General features: G+C 34.6%; 2 protein-coding genes across 2 annotated transcripts; one reads left to right on the top strand and one right to left on the bottom strand.

Moving 5' to 3' along the window:
* Positions 1–275: 275 nt before the first annotated feature.
* LOC140802458 (probable glutathione peroxidase 2) lies at positions 276–10686 on the bottom strand. Its single transcript, XM_073158004.1, has 6 exons — positions 10476–10686; positions 4844–4920; positions 3648–3709; positions 3411–3529; positions 626–793; positions 276–521 (listed from the first exon to the last, which is right to left on the bottom strand). Exons 1-6 carry the CDS (start codon positions 10611–10613, stop codon positions 489–491), a joined length of 597 nt encoding a protein of 198 aa, XP_073014105.1. The 5' UTR covers positions 10614–10686; the 3' UTR covers positions 276–488.
* A 1768-nt stretch (positions 10687–12454) lies between these two features.
* LOC140802190 (uncharacterized) lies at positions 12455–14139 on the top strand. Its single transcript, XM_073157633.1, has 6 exons — positions 12455–12785; positions 12868–12985; positions 13100–13287; positions 13412–13494; positions 13718–13867; positions 13975–14139. Exons 1-6 carry the CDS (start codon positions 12455–12457, stop codon positions 14137–14139), a joined length of 1035 nt encoding a protein of 344 aa, XP_073013734.1.
* The last annotated feature ends 1667 nt before the right edge of the window (positions 14140–15806 follow it).

Raw genomic sequence — 15806 nt, 5'->3', positions numbered from 1 at the left:
GATACATCAGTTAGGAATTCATTCATCTGTTACAGCAAGTCTGCAACAAAACTTATAAGGGACAGAGTTTCAACACATGGCTTTTGCAATGTCACCAATTGTTATATACATTCACCACATAGAAGAGCCAGATTAAATTAAGATCAAATTGCTTTCTTCACTATAAAAATTGCAAGTTGAGCAATTTAAGATTGAGTCTTATCAAAGTAGCAAATTATAATTCATTTGTTTCGGTATGATTCTGCAAAAAATCAGATGTATACTGCACCAAAGGCTTCCTAAATGCAAGATATCATAACATCTTATCTCATGCACAATTATCGGCTGAATCTGAGAATGTCAAATTCTTTACTAGAAGGCACATCTGCAAATTGATGCATTTTGCAACAGGGAGGACAGTCTATAACAAGGTAACCCTTTATTAAGACTAATAGACATACTTTTAAACAAGCTACATAATTAAATCCTTCAGAATACCAAGTTTTAAATCATGAAGCTTCCACCAGTTTCTGAATATCCTTCTGCATGAAGAGAAAGAACAATGACAGTAAGCATGCATCAACGTAGATAAATAATATTTTTCTACTTTCCCAGAGATAAAATCACGCTATTGGTAGAAATATACCTCTATTTTCAAGGGAGATGTTGTTGGCGCATATCTCTCTATAACCTTCCCATTTTTGTCAATGAGAAACTTGGTGAAGTTCCACTTGATGCCATCAACTAGAAATCCACCTTTCTGTGATTTTAAGAACTTGTAGAGTGGTGCAGTGTCCTTCCCGTTTACGTTAACCTGGGAATAAATGTATGTGAGGTTTCCAAGTAATTCTAAGGTGGAGCTTGCTCAAGAACCAAGAGCTGGCTGTAAATCGCTGGAATGTATATGTATATGCAATATATTATCTAATATATTAAAGGTAAAAATGTGAAATTTAAATGTAAAGATATTCAAATTTCAAATATGTTCAATTTGCTCTTACTACACATCATTCATGACCTAGGTCTCAACCTATCTCTGCTGTCAAACCTTACCTTCAATTCATTTGAATAATCACATGATAATTATACTAACAAAGAGAAATAACTTCATTTTAGTTACTAATATATAAAACTAAAAAGAGAACTTAACAGATACTTTGATAAACAAAGAATGAGCTTTTAGAGAAAGTAAGTACCTTTCAGCATCTACTTGTAAATTAGAGCTTTCTCTGTAAAGGTAAAGAGGTCTTATCATCATGAAAACTCACATTATTGCTTAATGATACCCATAATGTATTGGGACAAAAACATGATATGGAATTGTGAAAGAAGAATATAGTAGGGACCTAGAAGAGGCTCCAAGTTCAACCAAGCAAGGATGGTCATGTCTGTGGTATACCAGCATATGGCATAAGGTGCCTCGCTGGCACAACCCTGTGCTGGGCCATGCTGACCGACATGGGTAGGGTATCGGCGACACAAAATGGGTGTTGCCTAAAACCCGTTAAGGGCAAGTCAAATAGGTCTCTTTGATAACCACTTTCCCAAAAAGAAAAAGTAGAAATTAGAGAAAGAGAGGAGATTTATGAGGGGTTTAAGAGTTCTTCTTAAATCCCATCAAAAGGTTAAAAAAATTTTATTTCATTCTCTTATTTCTTTGTTCTACACTTTACAAACTAATCTGAGGTATACAGATACAAATGACATATCTAACTTAATTTTGTTAGATCTATCATTTATAAAAGTCGTTTGCATGGTGCTAGATCTATGAAATTAATTTTTAGAATGTAGGAATTAAAGGGAAATTTTGATTTCCCCTAATTTTTGCCCTAAATTTCATAAAATTTAAAATTAATCTGTCAAATTTATTCAAATTGAGTCAAACTTAGAGTAGGAGGATGTTAGATTAACTCCATGAGTTAATTTGACACCAACTTTTATAATTTTTAGCTAAAATTATCATAATTGAAAAAATTAATTGATAATACTATTTTCCCCAAAAAATTTACTCACAAAATATGAAACTCATTTAATTTGAAAAAATTAGGAAAATTATAAAGTCATGTGCATGTTCAATATCATTATCACCTCATATGTGAAATATAAAGCGTTAGAACTTAGAACAAATATTACTATCAATGGATGAGTTTTGAGGATTATCAACGGTATTTGACATAATATTTTCATGTTCTTTCTTGTACTAACAAATGAATCTTAGATCCTTCTTGTCATTTTACTAACTAGGTTTTGATTTTTAATTACTTAAATATTGTCAATTAATAAATATGTTGTGTTGAATCATGCTTCTAATTTGACTATTGCTATGTATCAAGTTTCTAAAACTCAGTATCGGAATCGAGATCGGCCATCTGAAAAAATAATACATGTCGACCGTATCGGTCATATCGGCTGTATTAGCCGCCCGTATCAAATTAAACTATTTTTTAATCATAGAAATTATAAGTATTATTTAAAAATATGAGAATTTCTAAAAATTTAAAAAAATGATAAGAAAATAATAATTATTCTCATATGAAGTCTAAAACCTAAAAATTATATTAACTTATTCAAAACTTTGATAAATATTGAGTTGGCTCTCCCTTCTTTTTTCGCTTCTCTCTCTTTTCCTCCCTTTCTCTATTACTGCTAAGGCAAAAAAAAATTTAGTTTTCTTTTATTTCTTCTCTCTACCTTCTCTCTCTTATTGCCACAAGGCAAATTTTATTTTTTAATTTTTTCTCTCTCCCTCATCTTTCTCTCTCTTCCTTCCTCTCTCTTACTGTCGCAAGGTAATTTTTTCCTCTAATTTTTTTTTCATTTCTTCTCTCTCATTTCTCTTTCCCTCTCAATCTCTTCCTCACTTTGTTACTCCTCAATCTCTTCCTCCCTCTCTCTCTCTCTCTCTCCACTCTCTCTCTCGTCTCTCTATCTCACTCTTTGTTATTGCAGCAGATTTTCTACTACAATAACAGAGATTGAAGGAGAGAGAGAGACAAGAGAGTGGAGAAAAGAAAGAAAGGAAGAAGAAGAGAGGAAAACACTAGAAGGAGAGAGTAGAGATAAATGAGAGAGATGAGACACCGGTGAGAGAAGAAATGAAAAAAAATTAGAGAGAGAAGAGAGATGGAGTGAGAGAAGAGAGAGGGAGAGCCTGTATCGGGCCTGATCGACTGATACCTAGCCGAAACCAGTCACCATGGATTGGGATCGGCTGAAACTTAAAACCATGCTATATATGTAACCAAATAAGTCATTTACAATATTATCTACAGACAAATGACTCTAATATAGACTTTAATACATATCTTCAAACAAAAAATATGTATAAAGATCATAAAAAGCAATTAGAGGTGTGCCAATAGGCGTATGGAGCTGGCACGCCCACTGGCACGAAAATCATTGCTATCGGGTTTTCTTTTCTTTGCAATTACCTTATTAAATATGGGGAACTCAGCTTTAAACCTCGTGCAGACTGTCTCCTGAATCTCCTCATTGCTCCCCGGTTCTTGACTACCGAACTGGTTGCAGGGAAATGCCAGTATCTCGAATCCTTCAAAGAACAAGCGCAACAGCAAAGAAATTAATTAATGCCCAATAGAATTTTGAATGGCCTTATCTAGGATATTTGATTCAATGGCAGGTCTTGAGAACAGGAACAATGGGCGGACCTTTACTTTTGTACTTCTCATACAGCACATTCATCTCCTTATAGTTGGAATTAGTCAATCCACTGCATAGATGTGATACATAACATAAATAAATTATCAATCTATATGAGACATACCGAAAAATTCTACAGATCTGAGACAAACTATTTTCAGGTTATAACTAGAACAGCTGCTTAAGAAAAATATATCTTTCCAAGAAGTAATGGCTATAAAGAGCAATTAATGTCTGAAATGTATAAGATCACTTCTGATGCTGCAATTTTGGTATTTCACACAAAAAATAGACCACATATATAGAGAGTAATGTAACACAACAAATCAGTTAGACATTGAGAGTATAGAAATAAACAAAAATTTACAGGATGAAAACTTGCCAAATGATTGAAAATGGGTGTTGCCCCTAGTTCTTTAATATTGTAAACTGAATTGATAAATTTATTTCCACATATGATTCTGTAATATGGAATCTTAACTATATTATGAGATTTTTATATATCCGGCATGCCAAATTCCAGTTATCAAAACCCAACAAGCACTGGAAATTGATCTTCAATGAACAGTTCTTCTCGAGAAAAAGCTTTCCAGAAACAAAGACAATATCTGTACATAGAAAAGAAGCTATTTCTGCATGCTCTCTTTCCAGGATCAGTGTTCAGGAAAATAATCATCATCTAATAATTCCTATTAGGCAGAATCTCCCAAACCATAATCCATCTATAATTCATTGCTGAGCAGGAAAATAAGTGCAGCGGCCATTAAGATATTTGTAGGAATTTGAACTGGTCATCACTAACTACATCAAGTCATTGCAATCTAAGAATAGGTCACAATTAAAGTACAGTCAATCATGAGGATTGAAGACAGACAACTCTCATAACTATAGAATCATTCAGCAAAACATTGGTATGCTTGCAACACTCTACAAAAATTTTACAAAAAGTGATGTCTTGTCATCTAATTCACCCTTAATTTTTCTCTCTACATAACAACCATCATAATCAATAATTCAATACACAATATGATGACAAATCATCAAATTTTATAAAATGTTTGTTGAGAGTTTGTGAGTAAGGCTTTATTCTTATTCTAACTGAAGGTCTTTTTGCACGCACATCAGTAGATATAAGGACATAGCAGATATGGTAAAACCCCAGAGCTAAAAAAAGCAAGATTTGATTCTATATTTCTATTAGTACCATTTTGAAGCAACATTGACAATGAGAAGGACCTTCCCACTGTATGTGCTCAGGCTCACATCTTCTCCTTTTATATCCTGCCACATGATCCCAATGGTGAAAAGAAGAAATGAATAAAAAACAAGCAACGATATAAGAGACAATAGTGCATCCAAGAAAATAAAAAGAATCCACTATCAGCAGAAATGTCAACCAAATATATAATAACACCACTTAATTGACCATATTTTAATCAATCTCTCTTAAAAGAAGCAGTGTGTAGCAAAGTCTGAAAATTAAGTAAAAAACAAATCTTCAAACGGCCGGGAGAAATGTAAAATTAACCTCATTATTTTCATGGCAAAAACAATTATTTGAACCCAAAAAGGTAATTGACACAAATAGGTGACAAAGTTAATTTTCTTAGACATAGGCATTCCCTAGTTGTCATCTTTGGGGTAGACATCACACAAAGTTCAGAACAAAAAATAATCAAACAAAAACATAAATCGAAACAAATTCAACCAAAAATGAATCTATATTACCAGTATGAATCACCATATATATTAATTAACGGAAAATTATATTTTACCCCTATGTGGTTATGCCTAAATTCATTTCATTCTTTTATAATTTTATCTATATCACTTTACCCCTTTATGGTTGTATTTATATTAAAATCGATATTTTTTCCATCATATTTGACTAATCTACAACCTGATTTTAAAGATATTAATTAGAGACAAATTTGAAAATAATTGGATAAGCTTTTTCAACTCATATAAGATAATACCAATCGGATTTCAAATGATAAAAATATAACAAAAATATATGTATGTTTAATATATTTGTTACTTGAACTTCGATCAGTATTATTTTAAAAGTTGGAAAGCTTATTCAATCATATATAACTTTGAATCTAGTGAATATCTTCAAATTCGACCTATGAATTGGTTAAATATAATAGAAAAATTAAATGTAACAACCCGCTACCAAATACACGTGCTCCACATTTGGGTCGAGCCTATATGATTTCCATATAATATATTGGTCAATGTTTCAACACAATAAAAAGGAGAAAGATCCATATTTTCACAAATAATTCAAAACAAAAAGAAGCATATAACATCATAGGCCAAAATAAGCCTCGAAATACATAATCATAGATAGATGCAATTGCTCACGCAAGGGCTACAAGCCATCTAGCTTAATTTATATGAAAGAAAATAAATAAATAAATAAAAATTATAATTTAGTCTTGCCAGATCCTCCACGAGCTTAGGGCCATTTACAAATCTGAAAATATTTCCACCAAGTAGTGGTGATATAAAACCCAGCAAGTATCTACTTTTATAATCTACAAATTGTGTAAATAAAGATGCAATAATAGGTAATTACGAACATACACATCATGATCAAACTAATGCATCAGTACCACATACTCATAATGTTTATCTAATGTGCATATGCATTAGCAATCAATAACATAACATGCATCAACACCCGGACTATCAAGTCCTCAAACTCAAGCTCACACCGAGCTCCGCCCATAGGCCATATCAATACTACACTATATGTTATACATCACTTCAAACTATCAAGCCTGTAACTCAGGCTCATATAGAGCTACGTCTGTTGGCTACATTAATACTCACACTCGACTACACAATATCCACAAGATAGGGTAGATCTTAGTGGTAACTCATCGGCTCCTTACCCAGTGAATAGTATGACCAATTGCCTGCCATCGCAGATTAAAAGACTTAGTCGTAAGCTCATAACATAGGTTAGTATCGCACATCGATACTACCATCAAAGCCCTCCGCTCCACATCATCGCACCACCATGCGAAAATCATGAGCTGTCACTTACGGACACCCTCACCCTAAGTCATTGGGTACTGCTAGGCCTACGTCATCCTACCCTTTGCTTTCTAACTTAAATACTATAAAGAGTTTGACTCTCGTCAATCGATAGTAAATCTCTTGTCACCTGACGAAATTGTTGCATGATTGTCCGTGATCAACAGACTAAGACCTCAAGCATGGGTCATATTATATAAGTATAATAATATCCCCTCGCTCTAACCCTGATTGAGGAGATGTCGGTTACTGTCGAGACATAGAAGTCACCCCTTTATCGTCGTGCACGTATGCAAGTGGCATGATATTATATAGCATAACAAGCATAATGGAACACATATCATTATTATGCATTACGTGCTATCACACGTGATCATGCCTACAAGATATGCATAAAAATCAATAATACACGTAATCTTACTTAACATCAAATAAAATTAACATGCATGACATGTATTACTAACAGTAAGAAAGCGTATGCACATGCATTATATAAATACGATGGTGTCATAAGGTAAGGCATTGCATTCTTTACACTACTCCTAGATTATAGAAGTTTTATTTGCTTGATATCGCTTTCTTAATACTATCGCTACTGGCCACGGAATCATCCTCGCATAGTAGAGAGTCCACTTCCATAATAAAGATGAATAAAATTTATAAGCACCATATTCCTTATAATAATTAACTAAATACTTCTACTGACATTCACTATAGGCTTGGGTAGGTCCATCTATAGATTCTTATATTTATTAATTAGGTAGAGCTAGCATAGCTATACCGACGCCTAACATATTATTAAAAGTAATTTAATATAATTTACTTTGAATTATCATTTATTATCTATTTAAGGTAAATTACATAGGCAAGATTAATCTGCTTCGTTAAATAAGACAATTTGCTTAATATAATTTTCCTATAGTAATTATCCGACGGGAGCAATTAATATAGATATCGTCAAATCAATAACTCAATTAACTAAAATTAATTTAACCAAATTGTAATCAACACGCTGAATCCCAATTAAAACTAATTTACTATTATGAGTTAGTTGTAACTGCACTCTTAGGCCACAGTCTAATTCAATAAAATTAATTTACAATAATTATTGTGACTAGCAAGCGACCCTCTAAAATAATTAATTAAATTTCTCGTTGACATAGATAATTAAACAGAGAATTTAAAAATGCATTACAACATATGAAAAGTAATTAATTTATTTGGGTCAGCCCAACACTTAAAGAAATAGGCTGGGCTACAACCAATCCAAATACCACCAATTTGACCCACTAAGCTTGGACCCGAAGGACAAATTATCTAATAAAGCCACTTGGGCCAAGCTACCCCCACAAACTTGGGCTAGGCTGCCAACAGCCCAAACCCACCACTTGGGTTAGGCTGCTCAAGGCCACACAGTTGGGTTGGGCTGCCCAAGGCCCAACCCCCACTCAGTTTGGGCCGCTCGTAGCCCAATTCCTCCACTCGATTTGGGCTGCCCACAGCCCAACCGAGCCTGAGCTGGGTTAGGCAGCCCAACTCCACACACCTCACCTCGTCACATCCCTCCTCTCACTCAATAGAAGATCAACCAAGAGAAAAAAGGTGGCTATCGGCATGCCCCACCACCGATAGTCGAGGTCGATGCCCCGATTGACACCCACAGCAGGGACGGCACCCGAAGAGCAACCCGGTTGAAGGCCGAGCAAGGAGTTGTCTCAGCAAGGAGGGCTCCATGACGAGAGGGGGGGTCATTGGCAATCTCCACCACCAACACTATCACCCACCGCACCAAACCCACCCACATGACGCACACAACCTACACGAGGTGGTGCAAGGCAGACCGAGATAGCCAAAGGCGATCAAGCCCTTAAACCAGTGATGGCCGTGTCGTGCCACCATCAGCACGGCACATGGCAGTGGCACACATTTATAATATTTTTAATAAATTTTTTATGATATTTAAAGATATTTTTTAGTCTTTGGTATGTCAATCTTTAATTTTTTTGTCTAAATATATATGTATTAAAATTTAAAATCTACATTACAATGTTTTATCTTTAGATTATTTTTGTAAATAACCTATTTTATTAAAGATAAAACAACAGTTGAATATAAACATTATTCAACACATAATATGATTGAATGCATTCATTAAAATTAATATTAATGATTAAACACTCCATAATATGATTGAATACTCCATAATATAATTGAACACATAATAGCATTCAATACATAATTGATGATTCAATATATAATTAATAATAGTTCAATAATTAAAACTAATATCTAGTTGAATGTAGAATGATGAGGAGGATCAAAGGCTTCATTTGCTGGCACAAGAATAATACAAAAATGTTGTGTTAAATACTGTCGAAATTCTTCAAAACTCATTCACTTATAATATTGCTCATTATAACGTCTCACATAGTCTTCATACAAATAAAAATTTTATAATTCTTCAATGATATGATATGAATATTGAATATGTACGGGAACGACCGGCACCGGCACAGGCACACCATAAGCATATATAGATTGTGGATATGAAGTATAATAAAAGTGTTGTGGCTCTGGTGGGTGTGATTGATATGATGGTAATGATGATGAACTCATATCATCCTGTGGATGCACCTCTCTTGATGTTCTACTACCTATAGACTCAAGTTCTTCCGTTATTTGACTGTAATCATATTGAGCTTGAGATGATCCATTTCTTTCTTCTGTCTCTGATAAATTCGGTTTTGTGGTTGTCTAGGTCTGGCAAATGAGTCGTCATTCTAATTTTAAAAAATGGCAAATAAATTGTAATTTTAAAAATAACAAATGACAAAAGTTAGTTGATAGAAGTAAGAAAAAGTTTAAAAAATAGGTTTCACATATCATATCATGTTTGTTAAGAAAATAAGTAAAGTTAATTTGATAAAATTTGATTGAAATAGAAAAATATCTCTACATTGGCACATGACCGGCACAAGGCTGTGCCGGACGGCATGTGGCCGTGTCGGACCAGCACGGCACACATGCCGGTCGGCACGGCTCGGCACGAGGGATGGCATCAGTAGTGATCGTATTCAGCTTTGGAAGCCGACGGAGTGGCCTCTCCCAAAGTCGAGAAGAGCCCACAAAGGGCCCCAACCATGAGAGCTTCACGAGGTGAAGTTCTTACTACCAGCGCGGCGGTGTCTCAGGGTAGCCGACCGGCTGATCGATCGACGAGACCTAAAGAGGAAGAGGGGAGGGGAAAACACCACGAGGCTAAATTGAAGTAAAATTAACTTCACAATATGGAAGAGGACTCACCGGCAACCATCTCCGCGGCGACGGCAAGCTCTGGCGACGCTTTGGCGCGGCGGGGTGCTGAAGGGGGAAACGGCTGCGGGGAGGGAGGGAAGGAAAGAAGGAAAAGAAGAAAAAAGAAGAAAGGAAAAGAAAGAGGGAGGGAAAAAGGCGCGCGCTCGATTTCTTTTGTTTCAGGATGTTAAAGTGACACAAAATAAAACTATTGGGTGAAATGAATTTAGGCCTGATCACATAGGGTATTTAGTTTCTCGTTAATTAATCTGTCTCCTAAAACAATAATTAGAAAGAGGAATCCAAAATAAGATCAGAATTACTTCTTCTTTTCGACACAAAAAAAACAAAAAACAAATTTGCTAAAATTAACGAGAAACATTCTTCCAAGTTGTCATCTTTAGAGTTTCCAGCATGCAACGCTGAGGAGAAGAACCATGATACGAGGTCTAAAGAGTAAAAATCGACCATGAATGAGTAGAAGAAGAGCCCATTACCTTAACAGTGATGTCGTAGATGGACTCGGGCATCTCTTCTGCCATCGCTTGAGGAGATGGAGATGGGCTACGATACAAGAAGAGGAGACCAAAGCCTAGAAACAAACCGGCGAAGGACCAGGTCTGTGCTGTGGACATTTTTAGAAAGAAGAAGAACAGAATGGAGGAGACAACGGGACTTCACAAGTCCTTTTTTCACATAATAGCCACCGAGAACTCTCAAAATATCATAACTGCCATTATATTTTTCTGAATAAATTTTATCATTAAAATTTAATAAACACATGAAAATAGCTAAAATACCCCCTCTTACTTAAATTTAGAATGTAGAATATTTATCACCAATTTTTATCCAGAGTATTTTCCCTCTTCTCATAATGTTTGAGCGCGTTGCAATTAATTTTATTTTCATTTGGATCGCAACTTTGCATGGAAAGTTCACCAAAATTTAAAAAATAAAAATAAAAATTCAACTATTTATATAAACACTACAAAGCTGCAACATAAAAATCTACAATTTTTCTTTAAAAAAAAAAAAGAATTGTAAGAGTTTGAACTAAGACATCTTTTACTCAACTAGAATTATTATGGTATAGTTATTAAAACAATTATCTCAAATGTCTAATTTATATAAATCAAGGGCTTATCCATAATTAGCTATGATTATGATTTCTATTAATGGATAAAAGTATAAAACTGATGACAAAGATATAAATTATGCCCTAAACCGATCACCTTTCAAGAGATTATAAAAAAAGGCATTGTTAGGTGCAACCATCTTCCCACTTCCCATCAATGGCTTGAGTTTTGGTCCTCAATTTCATTTTTTTTAAAATGAAAAATAAATAACTAAAAAGGTTATTTTTTACACAATTACCACCAAAAACTTCAAAAATATTATAATCACCGAATTGTAGAATTACTATTATAATTAAAAAATTTTAATAAAATATCCACAACAGATTGTTATTAAATTAATAAACATGCCTAGATGAATAAAATATATATCTCTTTTTAATTTTTGATTGTAAAATATTTATCAATAATTTTTGTCTAGTATAAAATAAAATATATTTTGTTTTTCTATAGTCTTGGGTATAATATTTGATAGCTTTTAAATTATTTTTTTATAATTTATGCAAGAAAAAAATAGTCTTTTTATCTAAGTTGTGTTTTAATTATGATTAGTAAGATTTAACTAATGGAATGATATTTAAAAGAAACAAAATAATTTTGATAGCAATTATAATATTTTGAGGAATAGTAATAACTATGATAATTAAAAAGTTTTCGATACTAATTAATATAAAATATCGACTAAAAAATATTAACAAAAATAGTTGCTCGTTCAAAAATTTTGAGCCCAAATTATTTTGAACATTTTAGTGCGTGCAGTAAAACTAATTATGAGAAGTGCCAAATATATCGCATAACAAAAGAGAGAGACAGTTTGGATTTTATATTCATAACTATGAAATTAGGTCTAATTCTTGTAAAGAAAAATTACGCTACATGCATTAGAGTTGGTTTGTTGTGACTCATTTTTATTAGAGAATTGATCAAGTTGTCAAACCTAACATAATTATGGATATATATATATATATATAGTTAAAATCAATCTCTTTATCTTTTAAAATTTGTATCAAAAGTCCATCAATACAGCCATAAGTATAAAATTACAATTTCCCGATGGCCAAAAAGCAAATGATTTCGCCATCCTCATTTCAAAATAATCTAAACGTTTTCAATCCAACGGTCGGCAACCGCCGTCCCCAACTATAACCGCCTCTCTTCCCGCCACTATCGCATCCTTCCAATACCTCTCTCTCTCTCTCTCTCTCTCTCTCTCTCTCTCATACACAAACTGTGGCTTCTTCTCTACTATCTCCACCACACGGCTTGCCCTCTGTATCCACAGGGCCGGCCTGGTGTTCCTCAATCCAACGGTCGATCCGTCGATCCCCATTCCGGCGTCCGCGATGGACGACATGCAACCGTTGGATTTCCCCTCGCAAAACGACGGCACCGACAATGACGTCCTCCAATATCTCGAGTTCTCCAATTTTGAATTCAATCAATCTCTTGCTCCCCCGGACTTCTCTAACATAATCCAAGACCCGTCCTTTTGGGACTTTGATCCCATTAATTGCGCAAACACGCAGTTGGTCATCGCCGATGAAGGAAAATGCGATGTTGGAGTACCAGTATCGAACATTAGTGAGGTTCCGGTGAATGGCCCATCGTACATGCCACCGGATAGATTAGATTGCGGTAGATGCCATGTTTTGAGAGAAGTGGTTCATAGTAATGGTATGTTGACTTGATGTTATTTTATTTCTTTTTTTCCCCCTAATTTTGCTAAGTGAAAAAAAGATAATGTCTATGTTGTTAGGATTGCAGAACATTAAGCTTTCGATTCATGGAGGTCCTGGTGTTTTCTATCACGCAACATTGGAGTTATACGATAGCATTGACGTCTTCGCAGTAGCCACGCATCAATCCTACATAGAGTATGCATTTCATAGTTGATTACACCTTATGATCTTGCATATGTTCATGTAACATGTCATTGTTCAACAAAAGTGCATTTTTCACTATTTTCCCCCCAATTTTTATGATTGTAGTTTAAGCACACAAGACCTGGAGTGGGTGAAGCAGTTTCTTGTAGATTATGGTATTATGCGAGTTCGCGATAATTATGTCATTGTACAGGATTCAGTCTCTTTGTTCTACGATGTTCTGTGTACGAGAATGAGCTGCAATGATCCGGCAAATGCCGATACTACAATTGGATCGGATTTACCGGAAGCAGGTTGATTAATTTTCAGAGCGATAACTAGTTGAACATGAACAAGTAAACAAAAATATATCACTAATTCTGTGCTTCCTTAGTTAATGGGTTACTATGAGCTTCTTCTTTGCTTATTTGATAATAGGATTATGTCCATCCAGGCATGTACATGTAGAAGTGGATCAAAGTCTTCATATCAGAACTACTAGAGGTGGAATTGCAGCACAGGTATGCATTAGCAAATGTATTGAAGAACACTCGAACGATAAAGATTGTTAAATGTCTCTTTTTAACATCTATGAAGGAAGAAGACAAATATGACCATTGCAAGCATAATGCAACTGCAATAACTTATCTGAATACTTGCGAATAGTTTATGAAGTTGTTCATCAATTAATGATATACTTATGAGTTTGCTTCACTGTATTTGTTTGCAATTTTGGTGTATCAGAGGGAAAGGACCGGAAAACTGCGTCTCAGTGACCTAATGGGATACTTTCATCTGCCGATAGCAGTAGCAGCAAAGGAGCTCAACATATGTTCTACAGCCTTGAAGAAGATCTGTCGAAGATATGGGATCGCTCGGTGGCCACACCGAAAGGTTTCTCTCACTGTCTCAGTTGATCTATTATAAATTGTACTACAAGATTACCTCTCAAATTCAAATAGCATTATTAACTAAAAGCCTCCTTTGATAACATGCCCCAGATCAAAAGTATAGATAGGAGGATTTCAAGCTTACAACGAGATTTGCACTCTGAAGTTGGCGAAGGAGCTGCACAAATCCAAGCTGAGATTGAAAGGCTCAAAGTTGAAAGGAGCAAAACATGTGCAGGCTTACCACCAAAGAGCTCAGAGAGAGGTTTTATTTAGTTCTTTTGCATCCATATGTCACACTGAAACTAAATTGTTGATAGAATAATCTTGACACTGATTTTAGTATGAAACTTGGGAGGATTTTTAGGGTTAAATTTCTTATTTAGCTGTACTATCTATTCTGTACTAATTAAACCAAGGTTTAGTAGTCAAAATAGGTGTTCATAAAATTACCTTCCAATCCCCATAAAAAAAACTTAAAGTATTTCCATCTAGACTAAAGTGGTATTAACACTTTAATTTACTGAATATTAGTTGATAGAATCAGAAAATCACTAGCTCCTTTTTAATTCATAAATTCTATATCCAATGCAGAGAAGATCTGAATAGCCAAAGGATGAAGAGTAGATCAATCCTGGGCATCAATGAGGATTGATTCATATAATGCATTTTATAATCCAAATCTAACCTGATCTTGGACTAGAACAACTTAATCAGAAATTAAATCTGCAGTTCATCATAATTTGCGTAATGCTTTCATCATACCATGTTAGATTTACTACAAGAGAATCTAATTCTGATATAGAGCTACACAGAAGCCCATTTTATAAACCCAAGTGGCAGAAATCCTTATTAATAGCTTAGGATGTAACATATATTATTCGCATAGTACATATGCTTAGATTCTTTTAGAAAACTGGAAAACTTCTAGCAGTTGACTCAGCTGGGTATCCATTCATGCATCTGAAAATGATTTGTTTTCTCTCCAATGCATCTTGTTTAGGGAGTATGGTATCAAACAAGATCCATTTTCTTTGGTTTGATTCTAAGAAGTCAAAACTTATTAAGTAACGAGTCTCTGATATTAAGGTGAGAAGAAGGAAGCACAGTTTCTTTATGCGTTGCGACGTTAACTTTTCGAGTAAAAAGAACTATTGTGTTGATTGATATGACTATCCCTGATTTGCATCAATTGAGAGAGAGGCTAGCAAAAGAAACAACTTTCATGGTATTTGATGTCCTACATCATAGTATAAAGTTTTTTTTTTTTTTTTTCAGCCAGAGAGGATGACAGGAGAAGATAAAAGAGGAGGGAGTGAACGCCCGTTAAGACTTTATAGGGCGGTTAGAACAGAGAACTCATCAAAGCTTATCTTAAGCAACCAAGAAAATAGAGCTTTTAAAGCTTTCAAATCCCCGAGAGAGATCCAAAGACAGAAATAGTAAAAGCTTTCCTCCTAAACACTCTTGCGTTCTCTCAAGAAAACCACCATAGTAATAAATATAAATAGATGGCCACCTTAATTTTATAAAGGTTGAGGGTGGCTCTCCTTGTTATATTGTATTTCATACACCTTCTCTACTACTATTTGTATATATATACTTCAATTAATGCAAGGAAAGCTGTGTGCTGAGATATTCTGCACAAAGTAGTTACTCCTCCAATCAATCCTTCTTATAATATTCCAGAGTTGAAAAAGATCTAGGTATCATATTTCTCACAAGCACAATCCTTCTTATAATATTCCAGAGTTGAAAAGATCTAGGCATCATATTTCTCACAAGCAGACACTGACAGACGCATGTAGATTGTAGAGGAGGTAGAATGGGTTGGATAGAATCTCATCTATCCAACTTTAGTATCCAAGGTTTGCTGATTAGGATCTAGATTTATCTATCCAACTTGAATCTGAATCTTTATTCCTATCCTACAAGTCTGGTAC

This window comes from Typha latifolia, chromosome 15 (genome assembly GCF_019914945.1).
Source record: "Typha latifolia isolate L0001 chromosome 15, TyphaL0001v2, whole genome shotgun sequence".
NCBI classification, from domain to species: domain Eukaryota; kingdom Viridiplantae; phylum Streptophyta; class Magnoliopsida; order Poales; family Typhaceae; genus Typha; species Typha latifolia.
This window is presented reverse-complemented; position numbering and strand designations above follow the sequence as displayed.